This window comes from Acanthaster planci, linkage group LG08 (genome assembly GCF_054643075.1).
Source record: "Acanthaster planci isolate LZ-2023a linkage group LG08, COTS_SCS, whole genome shotgun sequence".
Classification (NCBI taxonomy): domain Eukaryota; kingdom Metazoa; phylum Echinodermata; class Asteroidea; order Valvatida; family Acanthasteridae; genus Acanthaster; species Acanthaster planci.
Window position 1 is genome coordinate 11,617,230 of NC_141784.1, and position 15,568 is coordinate 11,632,797.

General features: G+C 40.5%; 1 protein-coding gene across 1 annotated transcript; it reads right to left on the reverse strand.

Moving 5' to 3' along the window:
* Positions 1-152: 152 nt before the first annotated feature.
* Positions 153-14,905, reverse strand: LOC110984205 (uncharacterized). The gene is made up of 10 exons (XM_022244144.2): positions 14,720-14,905; positions 13,555-13,843; positions 12,245-12,426; positions 10,788-11,044; positions 8,059-8,257; positions 7,195-7,453; positions 5,681-5,837; positions 4,800-4,897; positions 3,890-4,015; positions 153-3,616 (listed from the first exon to the last, which is right to left on the reverse strand). Exons 2-10 carry the CDS (start codon positions 13,813-13,815, stop codon positions 3,473-3,475), a joined length of 1,683 nt encoding a protein of 560 aa, XP_022099836.1. The 5' UTR covers positions 13,816-13,843; positions 14,720-14,905; the 3' UTR covers positions 153-3,472.
* Between the last annotated feature and the right edge of the window lie 663 nt (positions 14,906-15,568).

Genomic DNA, 15,568 nt, shown 5'->3' on the forward strand with positions numbered 1-15,568 from the left:
CATAAATATGAATGTAACTTTCAATAAATGGATTTGATGACTTCTTGCATCTGTCACAATACATGTACATTAATACATGTACCTCATGGAAATTCTTCAATAAAAGGCAGGATGAGTTGGCAGTGGGTCCATAATCAACATCAAACACAGAATGAATATATCTCTGAATCTTGCGTTTATTTACAGTTAACATCAATTATGCAATTGACACTTTCAAGTAATGCTGACAATAGGGAATTCCTAAGAAGTCATAAATATGACGGTCACTGCAAACCCAAGGCACTTGTAACTTTTATCAGGATTTGTAGTTCTGTAACAGAAAAATGGTTTAAAATACAAAAACAACCAACAAGATTTACATATACGGGTATAAACTATACATTTGCCTACTATTCAAACTTAATTGAAGACCCTACACCCTGATTGGACGGAATAGCAAACCCCTTTTAATTAAGTACTGTACAATAATTCTTTCTACACATTCAATCATCTATAGGAATGATAAAATTGCACACAAAGTTAGCTAGTAGTCTTAGCCAAAAACTTTGTTAAAACTATTCACATTCAAATGAGGATAAAAGTGTTGAAGTATATATACACGATAACTGTACAGGTAGATACATTTGAAAAAGTACTTTACAAGAACGGAAGGCTGGATGGTTTGGTAGGCCGAATTCAAGGTGTTCTGCTAACTATACATTATACGTAATTTTGTCTAGTGAAAAATCAGAATGCATAAATCCATGTAGAAAATCAGAGAGGATGTTACAACTTTTGATTGCCCTTTGCAAAATAGAATTAATGACCGGTTTCGGTTGAATTACAAAATTATCAGTAAGGCACTGATAAGATAATCTATTGGGAATGATTTTGTCACACACAATTTGAGGCCTTTTCTCGTTTAGTTTCACCATCCCATCTCACATTTATAACTCATTCTGTCATTCCAATTTGGCTACTCTCGCCGTTGCATTCAGTCTGTTGCACTCTGCCACCCTCCTTGGATGCACTACTGCAGGAAATAACTAACCACTCAGGAAACCTACAGTGCCGGAAGTGTTAGGCCAGGTACTATACAAAATACATGTAGCGGCCTTTCATCTGAACAACACAGCCAGCTGGCACAGTCCAGTACTGCAATGACCAGGTGCATCTCTGAATGCACTGTGTTCTCGCACCCTGACTGGTTTATATGTACACAGCATTTCATCCCCAACCACAGTATATTATGGTCCATGTTGACAGCAGCACACGGTGGTGCATTAACCGTATGTATTAGGGCCAACTGGTACGCACATTATATAGTGTAATAACAACAGTGACATTGCAGCCATCTTACCACTGCCATCCTAAATTTTTAAGGTATAATGCCCGCTAATTTTCTTATCAATTCAATGTTGATAAATACACATGAAGAAAACTGTGTGCATTATTACTACTGTCCAACATTAATTTCAATAAATATGCCATGCTCATGTTAGACATCTATATCTGTTGCAAGTAACTTTTTAGGCAGGTATTTCAGAAATGTAATCCTGCATGTCCATTAAATGTTGCTTTTATCTTTATTCCTGACATTCTTGTTTTTTAAAAAATAATGGATAAAACTACATAGTTTTACCTTATACAGCCCGATTTCATTCAGATTAAAAAAATGTCAATGTACACTCTGTATTTCACTGCAAGTTTTACTGGAATTGAAATAGACATCTTTGAATCTTCCATGACATAAACTACCCCAGTTAGCTAGCTTTAATATCAGCAACGTCAAACACACATTCCTCCCTAACCCACCATTGTACTTAGTCAATGTGATAGACACGCGCTTGTATGCAGCAAGCGTCTATCACATGCAAGCAGATTTCCTGATTAATTATGCAAGACAACCTTGTGCTGACCTCCCGGTTTTGACCAATCAAGGGGTGTCTACTATTGTTAACATTGTCAGCTGTTGTCATGTCAGTGTGCCTGTGGCTGGTTGGTTAACATGGTGGATGGAATAGGTTATGAGTAGTTGGGTTGGAATCTGGTTTGTCAATACGTGTCTTTACACATGCTGAACTTGCAAGAACTCAAGTTAATTTTGACAGAATTGGAGTTCATTTTGATGAATCTGAGCCCAGCAGCTGACAACATGCACTGTTGCTGTAGCCAGCGGGTAGGCCTAGGTGGACAAATGTGTCCCATTTGTCCTTCACAACAGTGCTCTTCTGCTTATCCATAAGCACAGACCAGACCTAGAGCTCCAGGTCTATGCCATAAGGGAGAAATTTGCTTGGGTTATGCAAGGGCAAATGCTACTTGTCATGGATGCCAACATTTATGATGTCAATGCTGAGAGACCATTCTTTTTATATCCAAGTTTGCCAACTCTGTTAGGTTTTATAAAACTGAGAAGTAGTTTTGATGGTTGGTTGGCATTATCGGCCTATGATCCTCGAGCTAGACCAAGAAAGGGCACAATTTTCTTAGCAACGGAGGCTCCTATGGTCGGAACTGAACTTCGCTGGTTCACGAATGAAATGCACGTATTTCAGTCACATTGCCACCAACAAAATGGACACTCCTGACCAATATGGCTTTTTTCAACCAATGAGGGGGTGCTTCAGCTCGAGGTGGACTGTGTATGTAATAAAAAAGTACCCTAATAAGTGGACAACTTACTTTTATCTATAGTTTTGCATTAAATGATGATGCTCTCTCCAAGAAACAATTTTCACCAATATTGGAGATGGCAGAATACAAAGGTCCTGTCTGTTTGGAATGCACATTTCAAATTCATGGATTAGCTTTGTTCATTTGCCATGAGCTGGCTAACACAATGCAGAGGTATTACAGCTTCCTGAATTTTGAAAAGTCACATATTTACAGTTCAAATAAAAATACATGCACAAACTACATGCACAAACACAAAACAGAAGTGGGCCAAGTGACTCAGTAGAATCATGGGGATTGTCTGTCACAACAATATAAACATTTGCTCTGATTCCTTTGTTGATGTGTATCTGTGATGCACCACACAGTTTTACTTCTGCACTTTTGGGTAATGAGTACTATAATGCTACAGTCATTGGTCTTTGAGTAAGTAGAAACCACACGCTCAAAACCTGAGTACAGCCAAAGGTTATGATTATCGGTGGTCACCAAGTTGACAGAAAGTCAGAAACAGATTGTCTTTGTTGAAACTGCATTAACATTTTGAAGATGTAGTTGCTATTTTGAAGATGTTGTCTTTGAGTAAGTAGAAACCACACGCTCAAAACCTGAGTACAGCCAAAGGTTATGATTATCGGTGGTCACCAAGTTGACAGAAAGTCAGAAACAGATTGTCTTTGTTGAAACTGCATTAACATTTTGAAGATGTAGTTGCTAGAAATCTACCCAGTGTGCACATGGTTCTGAACCTTTTGCAAGGTGACTTGGGTTTGTTTAAATTTAGGAGCTAGCTGCTGCTGTGGGCTGGCCAGGGTTCCTAGCTCTTGTCGGCCAGTGACTGCATCTCTGTCTCCTGCTGCTGCATGCGCCGCCGCCGGCTTCTCCTCTTGGCCAGCTTGGACTGGAGGTCCTGGTCCACCCGCGCTTTGGCCATCTCCTGCTGGCGCTGCAGCTCCCTCACCTGATTGGTCAATCAGAAATTTGCATGTCGTGAATAAAAAATGATCATCAAGTGGAATGAACTGCAGGTAATCAGACGGATGGGCTTTTTTTTCACACTTTGACTATGTCTAAATATTTTTTCTTTTTTGAGAGGTTGCGACGGGATGGAGGGGAGACGTACTTCCCTGTTTTCCTTGTCAGCCTTAGCTAATATGGTCCACAAAAATTTTTCACCTCTGGGAGGTGAAAGAAACAAAGTAACAATGGCAATCAACATCCAAATATGGCTTACGTTATCTTCATGTTGTTTCTTGAGCTCATCAATGTTTCCAAAGAGGTCATCCATCGATGGGGTTGGGGCAAGCTCATTGAGGGGGAGGGGTGTGATGGCGCTGGGGCCAGAGCTCTCTGGTGCCAGCTGTGGAGGGGAAACAGTACATGGGAACAGATTGAGGAGGACCTATTGTGGATTTTAGACACTGTCAACTATTGAAAGAAAATTCACTTAACCACTTCTGCTGGGCTGGGTAAGTTTTATTTTTTCTGTTTCAAAATTCTTTAAAAATTCATAACTTCATTTACTGGACGTTTACACCCACACGAATGACTCTATGGTGGCTACTCTAATCTGACAGACAACATTTATTGAAGCCCGAGTATTTCAGCCAGGCCTGCTGCCCTGTAAAAAGAGCCCAGATTGTGCGGTGTTATGTAAGTTTCTTTTGTTCCCAAAACTGGCACAGTGCACTGCTGGCCTCAACAGGTGCCAGATTAGCATGCAGCGGTATTGTATCGCTCATCACTGAAACACTTTTGTCACCAGTGGTAATCCGCTTGCGCTAAATGCCACAAACCGTGGTATAATCTTTCAATACAATGACGGATTTCCTCTGCTATTGAAAACTGCAAAAATGTTGGCAATTCCCAGCAGCTCAGTCTTTTATTCCCAGTACGGTCTTTCGTTGCAAGGCTTCATGTATAAAGCCTATGTCCTCGAAACTGGGTACCCTGGCATGAAGTGGTTAAGGCCAGTTCATACTTGACACAAAAGTGATCACAAAAATGAAACATCAGATCAAATATTCGTGCTGTAAATTTGCACCAGTTGAAAGCATGTCAACTCAAGTAAATTTTGCTGCAAATGTTTTGTGACGTCAAATTTTCTTGTGCATGGGGTGGATAGAGGTGAAGGGCGACTTTACCGTTGCCAGGTCCCCTGCTTGGGATACAGCATCTGCTTCCACCAACATCAGCAGCTCAGCTTCATCTTGGTCCACATTCTCGGCCTCTGCGCCCCCTTCTGTGGAAATGCAAATATTGAACATTTATTTCATTTCTAATGTGCCACTTCGATAAAAAATATTCAAACGCACTGTACAAGTCAATACACTATTTACAAATAAATATGAATAAAATTAAACAACGAAATAAAAAAACACACAACAGAATTACAGAAAACAATCTAATATCAAAAATATAAGTTAACAGTGATAACATTAAGAAGTAGCAAGATAACACAGAAAACACCGACTACACTAAAATACAAATTACATCGGCACAAGAAATTGATTAAAACGATACATCTTGATAGAATGGTACACATGAACTCATTTTCCTTTGTAATTAAGCCAGTCGGCCAATAACAAATGCCCTGCCATTGAGTTTATTAAAAGATCAATGGACATAAAGGTTTGGTGTGTCTTGACCTAAGAAATGAGTTTGCGATGAGGTGAATCAGCCGGCCGATGCAAGAGCTTAAGGCTGCATCCGGCGGTCCCAGCTGCTACTGGCAGCTTAGACCTATCAAAGGTCAAAAGTCGGAGGTCTCGTACCTATCGAAGCCATTGCCATTTTCATGATTGGGCCAGTGCACACATGATCACCACATTTAATAAATTAATCTGTGGGTATTTTGTACACTTGATCCGCAAACACACAACAATGAACTGCCCCAATATCTTTCAGCATCCACCGACCCTCAATGTTTGGTGTTCACCATCATGGGACAGACCAACAACCAGCCTCAGCAGTCATGTCATGTGTTTGTACCCCCTGAAGGCCTATGTTAGTTGGGAGTCCCTACCTGAAGTGAGTTGGATCCTGTCCGCTGCATCGTTCCCCAGCTTCTCTCTTACTTTCTCCTTGATGAGTTTCAGTCGCTCCTGCTTCAGTTCTTGCTGCTTGGTGGCGCATTCCTTGGTTGCTGACTCCAGGTCCTTCAAGATGGTCTTGTTGATGACCTGTGCGTTTGACAGAATAAGAGGAGAAATTATAATAGATCATTTCAGCACTCTGGAAAGACTATAAGATATCATAGGTATCAAATATCAAAGGTATCATAAAATGGTATTAGGTTATTGTATGGCAATATTTGTCATGTTTGTATGGTTTCGCATGTCTGGAGCACTTCCTGAATGAAAACCAATCTAGTTCCTCTGTGTTGTGGAGTGTATCACGGCCTGTTTTAGAATAAATTTATTGCTGGTATTTCGAGATCCAATGTCAAGCTAGTCTTGATTTAGGCTTTTGAAAAATCATGAGAGAACTAATAAATTAGTTTGTGGTAAGAACCTAAGGTTGGAAGAACTTTTAAAAACTTCGCATCACTTCAGGAAATGGTCCACTACAAAAACATAGAGGTAATCACTTGTTGGAGTGAATGGGTTTGAAGGACTAAGTAGGATAGAAGGTAAGTGTGAATAATAATTAATGAATAGGGGAGCAATTGTAATTACTACAACTTGGGGTCATATTATCCAGATGAGTCTTAGTGTAAAGACGTGTCTAACTGTTGTGGCTGCGGTTAGACAACATGTATGTCTGTGAAAACAGATGCAACTGTTTTCCATAGATATCATCGGTCTTTTCACGAAGGGACAGATTTGTTGACGTCACTAGAATAAGACTTTTCGAGAAAATTGCATTTGAAGATGGTCTCTCTTTCAAATGCTTATTTCCTAGTATTTAGCATGCCTTTGAATTAAGTAATGCTACTGCATATAAGAGGGGATCTTAAATGACACAAAACTGCCAAATAAAATTTCTAGAAGTCAATAAAAATCGTCCATTTTGTAAACTAACAAATTTGCCTCTTCGTGAAAATACTAAAATTCACGTGACCTTTGTCTATTCTTGAAGACACATGCTATTTTGCTATAGCATGTGTCAGGTGCAAAAACTTTTTCATTTGTAAACATTTCCAGAGTGAAATTCGTCTCTTCGTGAAAATGGCGAAACAAGTTTGCCCATGAATTTGCCCTTTCTTGCTAATGCTATATTTATGGAAGAAAAATTTGCCTCTTTGTGAAAACGCATAATGCAGTTTAGTTGAAACCTGCCCCAGGTTGATCACCATGTTTCAGCTGATTTCAGTAGATTTGAGAAAACAAGGTGACACCAAGTTGTAGGCATCCCACAGCCTATTTAATTTTGCCCCAAAACCCCTTAAATTTGAAAAAGAAAAACATGATTTTGGGCTAAAGTGTCTCTGCGTGGAAACGGTGACAATATGTGTGTGTGTTAGTCCTGAAAGCAGACTCAGACACTGCCAAACATCCAATTGCCAGAATGTAATCAGCATCTGGTGCCCGGACTCACATGGTCACACCACTGGATGAGTGCTGAGGTCCTGCGGTAGACTGTCACGTAACACTCCATGGCGTGCTTGTGCCTCTCCGGGGTCAGGAGGTCGGTGAAGATGTGGTTAATGGCTGTGTTCAGAGTCTTAATCTCATCCGGGGTGCAGTAAGGGAAGCGGATGGTGTTCAGGTACTGCTGGGAGCTGGTGATGTTCTGGGATGCCGCCACCAAGTTGTTGCGGCACTCGGCGGCAAACTTGTAGCGGATGTCCACGTTCCTAAAAAACAATGAGCAAAAAAACATTCAAATAGTGATTCACATGATGGGAGGGGGTGCATTACCAAACTGTCAGATCTGCTTAATGGTATGGGAAAATACCAAACACTTTACACCTCTAATTTCTACCTCCCCCAAAACCTGTTCTTGTTTTCCTCTATAAAAAGCACCAAGAAATAAAATTTGTTTCGGCATCTAAAAGCTAAAGTAGTTTCTCCAACTTACATGGCAGACTTTACAAGCACTCTTCACACACACACCACAAAAAGTAACTGGGAGTGCGCCTGATATTGCTGTGAGTGTCATATGATGTTATTTGAATGTCTTGAAACAGTTTGGGCAACTTGAAAACCTCCTAATGAAAGTTGCTGCATGACTGTAGTTGTTTTATTTGCATGTGCCACTGTGGACATGTTTAACAGGTGCTCAGCATTTTGATATCAGAAATTTGACTCCCCCGTCAGAAAATAGCCCCATGCCCCTCACTGGTCCCTCGCTGATTCTAGTGCTGCAATGACTGATCATATCAGTAACGCTCGAACCCAAAGTTGAAATGGGCCTGCGCTGTATTGTTAGAACTCTAAGTAGGATGCACCCAGGACTTACTGAGGTGGTATCTGCATGACATCACCCCAACGCCTAATGGCAAAGCCCAGTTGGCCACCGGCATGCTGCAGGAGAACCTTGGCATTCTGCCACTTGTACTTGGCCACGCCGACTCTCTGTTTGCGCTCCAGCGCGATGTCCAGGTCTGACTCCAGACTGTACTCTCGCTCACTGCCGTACTTGCCATCAAAGATGCTTGCTGAAAGAGTGGAAAGCGAATATACCCCACACCTAAGTATGCACTCTGCACGTATCTGGCCTGCTCTTCAAAGGCTTGTTTATATGTACATTTTATTTAATGAATAATATTAAAATTCTGATGATTCTTAGCTGTTTACATAAAGGTATGTGAAGCTGGGCCTGGAGGATTCAATGAAACTGTGATCAAAATTGAGATGTCAGTTTTTGCCAACACTTTACCCAAGTTCTTAAATCTTTGTGGAATAAAGCCACGCTTTCCTTTTTTTTCCCAAGAGAACGTGGTTCTTCACTGAGAAAACAAAAATAGATGTCTGACATGTCAAACTGTTCTTTATGACAGATCACAATCTGTAACCAGTTTTGATTTTTGTTCAAGAAAAAACAGAAATTACTTGGTATTTTGGCAATGAATAAAACACATATACACGTACATGTACTTGATATTATAAGTCACAAGACATTTAACACATTGAACAGCTACTTGTCAATAGTTGCCCAAAAACTATGCATGTATTAGGCATGAACACAACTAAAACCGAAGCAATCACTACCCTTATTTTACTCTACATTAAAAGCATTTAAAGCATTGTGGCTATATCACTTTTTAAGTGTTGTTTAATTTTTAGTTTTACAATATTTCTTCATTTGTACTTCTCTGGAATGATCATAACTGAAATGATTGATTCCTGGATTAGAAAAACAGATCAATTTTCCCACAGGAAAATGTGTATGAGTAAATGACTACATGATAGGGAACCACAAGCCAATTTTAAAGCGGTTTGGATAACAAATTTTGAAACAGAATTCAGTGACTATAAGACATCCTTTTCTTTATCTAGAAGGATTATTTCTCTAAAAACATACAATTAAATATCTTTTACATGCATGTACAGGGACCGACAAACACTCACACATATAAAATGTGTACACACACAGACACCTGTTTGCATCACTTAGCAACAGCCTACTCTGCCTTTAACTAAACCATTTAGATCCCTGTTCAAACAGTAAATCCCCCAGTGAGTACAATGGTGGCCAATCTGGACCTTCACTAGCTGAGACACTGAATGCTTGCTTTTGTTCCCGATTATATGCCTGGCCAGGGATGATCATGTGCTATGCATCTGGAAGTGTCAGGCAGTAAAATAAGAATATAAGTGTACATGATTAATGTACATTACAGTAGCACTACTGCTGACTGCCAAAGGGCCTGTTCTTTCTGTACATGTAACAGTCGTCTTCATATTTTTGCCTACCTATATTTTTGCCTATCTCTGGCCGTCAGTGTAAAAAAAAAAAGAGAGAATATATCTCTACGTGTCAGAATATCTCACACAGCCATCAAGACACCACATAATAAACTCTGTTGCTTAACACATGTAAACATACTACACTCTTCAAAGTTAACGGGGCAAATGTACATTCTAAGCTAAAATCTGACACCAACCGAGGGTGATATTGCTGCCAACTGTGGCTGCCCATAGAGATAGTAGGCAACACAAGTCAATTGTGCTATCACTAAGATTCCTGTTCTCTTTGAGTACCCACTGAGGCATGTACAGGAGTAATTCTAAAGTACAGTAAAGGGGGCCTGACCAGTTATGGCAGTGTTTCCAAAATGGTAATAATTTTCAGTAACCAGTTCAGCATCCCAAATCCTATTCACTATGTGGATTTGAGCTGTTGTCGTTTGGTAGTTTCCTCCCATTTAGTGAGGCGATTACTTGATTGAAAATCAAGTACTGGTAATATTGTTTTATTATCATTACCACAACAAGATTAAGGACTGGGAAAGATGGAATACAACTAAGACCATGTCTGAAACGGGCTTCCAGAGCTACGGCTAGGTCTGTTATCTGCGCGTCTCCACGCATTTCCAATGGAGCGAAGACCTAGACCTAGCTCTAGACAAGAGATTCGGATGCAGCCTTAGCTACTGCTGACAACATCCATATTCAGTTCAACTCCATACATGTACATCTCCCTCCTCCAATACAGAGCATCAAAGACAAGAAAGAACGATTGATAGCCCATCCTCTCTACGTGATCCCCATGATGCTAGTAAGTGGAATATCAACAGATATCAATGAGATATGAGTAGGCAAAAGCCTTTGTATCAGTATTCACATTTCACTGCATTTACTCTGATTTGTTCCAACTAATCAGTTTTGCATTGCAATTTCATTATTTATGTTTCTAAAAGTTGATTTCCTTCAAATTCAGTGAAACCAAGGGTTCATACAAAATGCTTGAGCGCTTTAGCACAGAAGCCTGAAGTAAGCTGAGATGAATAATGAAGAAATTTCTAAAATTTGGCATAGGAAGAAATCCCCTATTAATCTTCTAATGAAAACTGTGAAATCAGGAAAATTCAATCTGTGCATTAACCTGGTGGGATTCAAACCTGAGTCCAAGAGGTGGCATTGGATGAAAACACCACTGCAAGAGTCTAATCATTTTCCACTCTAAGGTTGATTACAGGTGTAGACATATGAGATTTAGAGCCAAGAAACCTTCAATGTTCTCACCCAGAATGCCATCTTGTTTGTCATACAGCTCCCGGATCCGGTCCGACTCAGCCTTCAGGGAGGCCACCTCTCTCTTGAATGCCTCCAGCTGCCGTCCGGTGGCGTCCAGCTCCTTCTTGTGGACCTCCTGCTTGGACAACGCCTGCATGTACTCCTCCTGCTCTTTGCTCATCTGGGCGGTGTACTGGCCCTGTGTCATCATCTGCCGGGTGGACTGCATGTTCTGCAGGTTCACCACATCCTGGTACTCTTTCTGGCTGCAATCACAAACCAAGAAAACCAACTGAAATCCTTGCACCGATTCAATGAATTTAAGCAAAGTGGAGTCTGGATGCCTTTCAGATACATACTTTTGAATCTTAACACTTTTGGTACTGAGTTCTACGCACTAATATTATATGGGTAATTCCAGAAATTAGGGGTCTATTTTTTTCGTGTCCCCGTCACATCTGACATATGATTTTGTAAGTTCAGAACACGTTTTCTGATTTTCAAGAGTGACAAATTAATGCAAATTACCTGCCAAACAAAGAGTAATATTTTGAAATCAATTCCGATGATATTTCTACGTTAGGTAACAAAGGTCAGATGTACATGTAACAGGGACACACACATGTCACACTGTTGGACCCCTAATATCTGGGATTACCCATTTATGTATTAAGTAATAACAAGCCCACCACAACCTATCAAGTCTTGAAGACTGCACTGTGACAAATGCTACAATTCCATTCAGTCCTTTGCTGTTACCTATCCTCTCTCACTAGTGAACTGATCACTCACTTGCGATCTGATATGTGATTAACTGACTTACTTGTTTACTTTATACACGACTGTATGACTTCTATTTATGCTGAACAATTTTTTTATGATCTATTTTGGGAGTTAATGCCTTATGTGGGCACTATTTCAAAATCCTTGCACATAATCTGTCGTTCAACTGAGCAATGCTTTTGGGCTAATACATTTTTTCTTTCCCACATCTCTTTTAAAATTCTAAATCTCTTAAATTCCAATAGATGGGATGGGTCAGTTCTAGAAACCTCTGATGTTATTGTTATTTGTTAATGTCAGTATACATTATTATTCAAAGCTAAGATTAAAACCGTACCTGCCACTGTCACTTTGAAAGTCAGTTTCCTCCTGATTTTAATGACTGCACAGATCTATTTGAGAAGATGCCATTACTACAATGGCATCACACTAAAGTCCAAGGAGTATACATTCCTAAGCCTGAGGAGCATGTGTTTGTATTCTCAAGTGACCATTCCTTATTGGTTGGTAATTCCCTTTTGGCATTGAATGAACATGCATGATCTGTGCGGGAGCACTGCACCACAGAAGTAACAGCTTCTATTTCTGGTCGCTCGATGCAACAGAAATTGATACATTTTGTTTCATTGCAGTCTCTTCTACAGAATAGCCATGGCCGATTGAGATGGCAATCGGGGGCTTACGTTTGCTGGGCCAAGGCCTGCTGTTCCTGAGCCATTGCCTGGACCTGGGCTGTGAGGCGGTTCATCTGGTCCACTTTCAGCTGGTACTGCTTGGTGACGTTGCGGGATTCCAGGGATGAAATCTCCTTGTCCATGTCCACTAACAGCTGAATAAGGGCTTCGTTGATTTCAACAGGCTCAGGCTATGGTGATTTAAGTTAAGAAAAGACGAAAAAAAAAATTGTGCATGATTTTGAGGACCGCGAACATGCACCGACCAAGATCACAGCAATACACATACATCTGTTAGAAAGACAAAGGCTTCAAATTGGCCATTTTTTCTCTGAGAATTTTTCCAAGATATGACTTATTTTTTGAAAACCAATGAAAAATAACAAATCAGTGTTTTTATTATAATTGTAATGTCACACAATGTCTTTTTCTACTAACACAGTTATCAAATATTTATAAATACCTCAGACAGTCTCCCTATTCAACAACATGCAACTTGTATTAACATTTGATAATGCCTGCTGAGAAGTGATAATGCCTGGTGCGTAAATCACGTGCTGGCACCTGGATACAAGACAGTTTAATCAATTCTGATTGGTCAAGAGTCTGTGTGCATGTGGCTCGCCACGTGCGCCAACTGGACAATTTGCACAAGGAATATTCGATAAATGGACAGGGGTGTTTAAGAAACAGAAAGTAAAAATCTAGAACAAAATCGCTGGAAATCCATCATATATTGACTTCTTTTGACTCTCTGACTAAAAAGGTATTTATGAACGGGAATAAATAGGCTATGGGCTTGGCTGGTCTTAAACTGAGGATAATGCTGCAGGAGAAGGCATTAATTGCATCTTTTCTCCTGAGCTCGTCTTATATGCACGTTTAAGACAGGCCAAGCATGTATTTAATCTCTTACCATTAACTACATTGTACATTCTACCTCGAAGACATCTCAGTCTGCAAGATGTGGCAAGAATGTTTCCCCCCCCCTAAAAAGTCTGTATTTTGAAACCCTTCCAAAAACCCCTTAATAGAAGTGCGACTTTCAGAGAAATTTGTCTCCTGCTGCACATCTGGTAGAGGTTGACCTATTTGGAACATTCAAGTGAAACAGTAGTTTTGTAGTAGGTAGGCCTTCACCCTGTTCAAGTGACAATTTCTCATTCTTAGGAAAGTCAAGACTCAGTTGTGCGAAAAGAGAGTTGTCTCCATGACCTTTTTGATCCGAACAACATCTACATTTCAACATGTGTGTACTGTAAAACCCACACCTATCAAAATGGAACACGTCTGTGTCTTTGTTTTTAAAGGGGCCTTACCTGAATGTCCTCGTCATCTTTATTCTCAGCTGGAGCCTGCGGGGGAGGCGGAGCCTGCTGGGGAGGCGGAGCCTGCTGGACAGGTGGAGCAGCCTGTGGGACCATGGTCTGCTGAGGGGCCGTGGACAGAACCGGCTGTGGCACCTGCTGCTGTGGCACTTGTTGTGGGGCTAAGACTGGGTAGGTGGCCTGGGCGGGTTGCTTCACAGGGTACGGTTTCGGTTGTTGAACCGTGCTCATCTCACTTGCTGCACAGCCCATGATAACAGATTTTCCTAAGACTGAGCGTCTGAAGAAAGAGAGGAAGATTTTTGATGCACTGAAATGTGTTCGATGTATTTCATACTATTTAAGAAAATGATTAAGGAAAAGCTTTGTACGTTACTATTTACAACAAATTAAAAACCTAGCTAGCTGAAATTAAATCCCAAATGATACTTGTAAAAGAAATACAATCCCACTTCTTTTAAGTCGAAATCTGACATGAATATGATGACAGCTGTGTTTCTTAATTTCCAGGGTCTGTAAGCCTTATCGCAAATACTGCATGGGTGATTTTGCACAATGGTAGAAAGACACTGTGGGAAGGAAAAAGGGGCAATGTTTGCTCCTTTTTCCTTCCCACAATGCCTTTCTACCATTGTGCAAAATCACCATTTGCGATATGGCTTATAGTGCTAGCTAGGAGGAGCATGAAGGTAAGAAATGACTCTCCATGCATGCAAGGAATTACACTGCCATTCTTGATTTTAAATGAGGGGTTTTAATAATATTCTACAAAATAGTAAATTAGTACAGACTTATCCAATCCCCGAACAACTATAAAGGCCCTACAAAAGTACATGTACAAAATAAATATTGAAAGTTTTACGAAGGGGCCTAGTCTGCATGCCGCGGGCGCCCACAAATGGAGGGGGAAACATTTTGACAGAGACTGAAACAGTGGGGCCTACAATGAGGGAGCAAATGTTCCATTATGCAATTCGACATTATGCTAGCATCATCACATTAAATGTACCCTTCAGCTGGGCCTACTTCATACATATACAGGTAGAGTGACACGAAGCACACGAAGCATTTGTAGGCCGCGCGCAGTGGTCCTACTATAGTAGAGCAAGGAAACAGACTTCCGCTGATGCAGGGTCTTTCCTGTTAGTACTCTTACCTTTTTTAATTGAAGCAGGTATCCTCAGCAGTGAGTGTCTCAAAGTGCCGTATCTCCAAGAATGATGAAGTTGCGCGTCTAACCCAAATTTAGTCTGTAAAAATAGGACAATCGGGACTCAAAAGTTGAAGTAGTAAAGGGCAGTCATCGATGACGTGAGTCGTCACACAATAGTCTGCACAACAGCAGTTGATCCCCATAAGTAAGAGGCGGAGATCAGATCCTATATCATTCTTTACTTTTATTTGCATTTCAAAGTGATTGAATCCCGTCTCCTGGCAATGGACATCAACAGATAACACATGTGCGATGACAGCATTGTTCCCTTGGTCAGTGTTTATGTTAAGCGCTACTGTCATAGCAAATTGTAGAAAACACTGTAGGTTGATGGTTACTGTTTACCCGTCACATCCAGTTGATAAATGAACCAACTTTGCCACAAATTATTTCAATTTTAAATGCAAGGTGGCTGGTGGGGGGGGGCGACGCACCCACCCCCCCAAGAGCCAAAATGAAAAAGATAAATAAACAAAAATGATGCTAGAATGACGATTTTTTGGCGTTTATTTTACACTTCCATTCCTTCCAAGAAGCCCTCAGCGTACAAGAGCTGAGAAGATTTAAGTCGGCGAAGAAGTGCCGTGAAAATAATTATAATTAGCTAAGAAGAATAATTTTCAAGATGTATTTTTTTTTTGCGTTGGGGAGATATTAATTATATATAACAGGTTTTGCCCTTACCCAACGTATATTAATAAGCACTGTATGCTCAGTGCTTGTCGAGAGCTTGTGAAAAAAACCTCACAAGCTTACTCGGGTGGGACTCGAACGAACCCACGACCTCCTGCT

Bases quoted from the DNA above. Each gene is read 5' to 3' on its own strand.
- LOC110984205 (XM_022244144.2), bottom strand. From the start codon at position 13,815: ATGGGCTGTGCAGCAAGTGAGATGAGCACGGTTCAACAACCGAAACCG. The intron at 12,427-13,554 runs GTAAGGCCCCTT...AAATCACCATAG, and splicing joins AAGATGACGAGGACATTCAG to CCTGAGCCTGTTGAAATCAA. The intron at 4,016-4,799 runs GTAAAGTCGCCC...TCCCCTCCACAG, and splicing joins AAGCAGGGGACCTGGCAACG to CTGGCACCAGAGAGCTCTGG.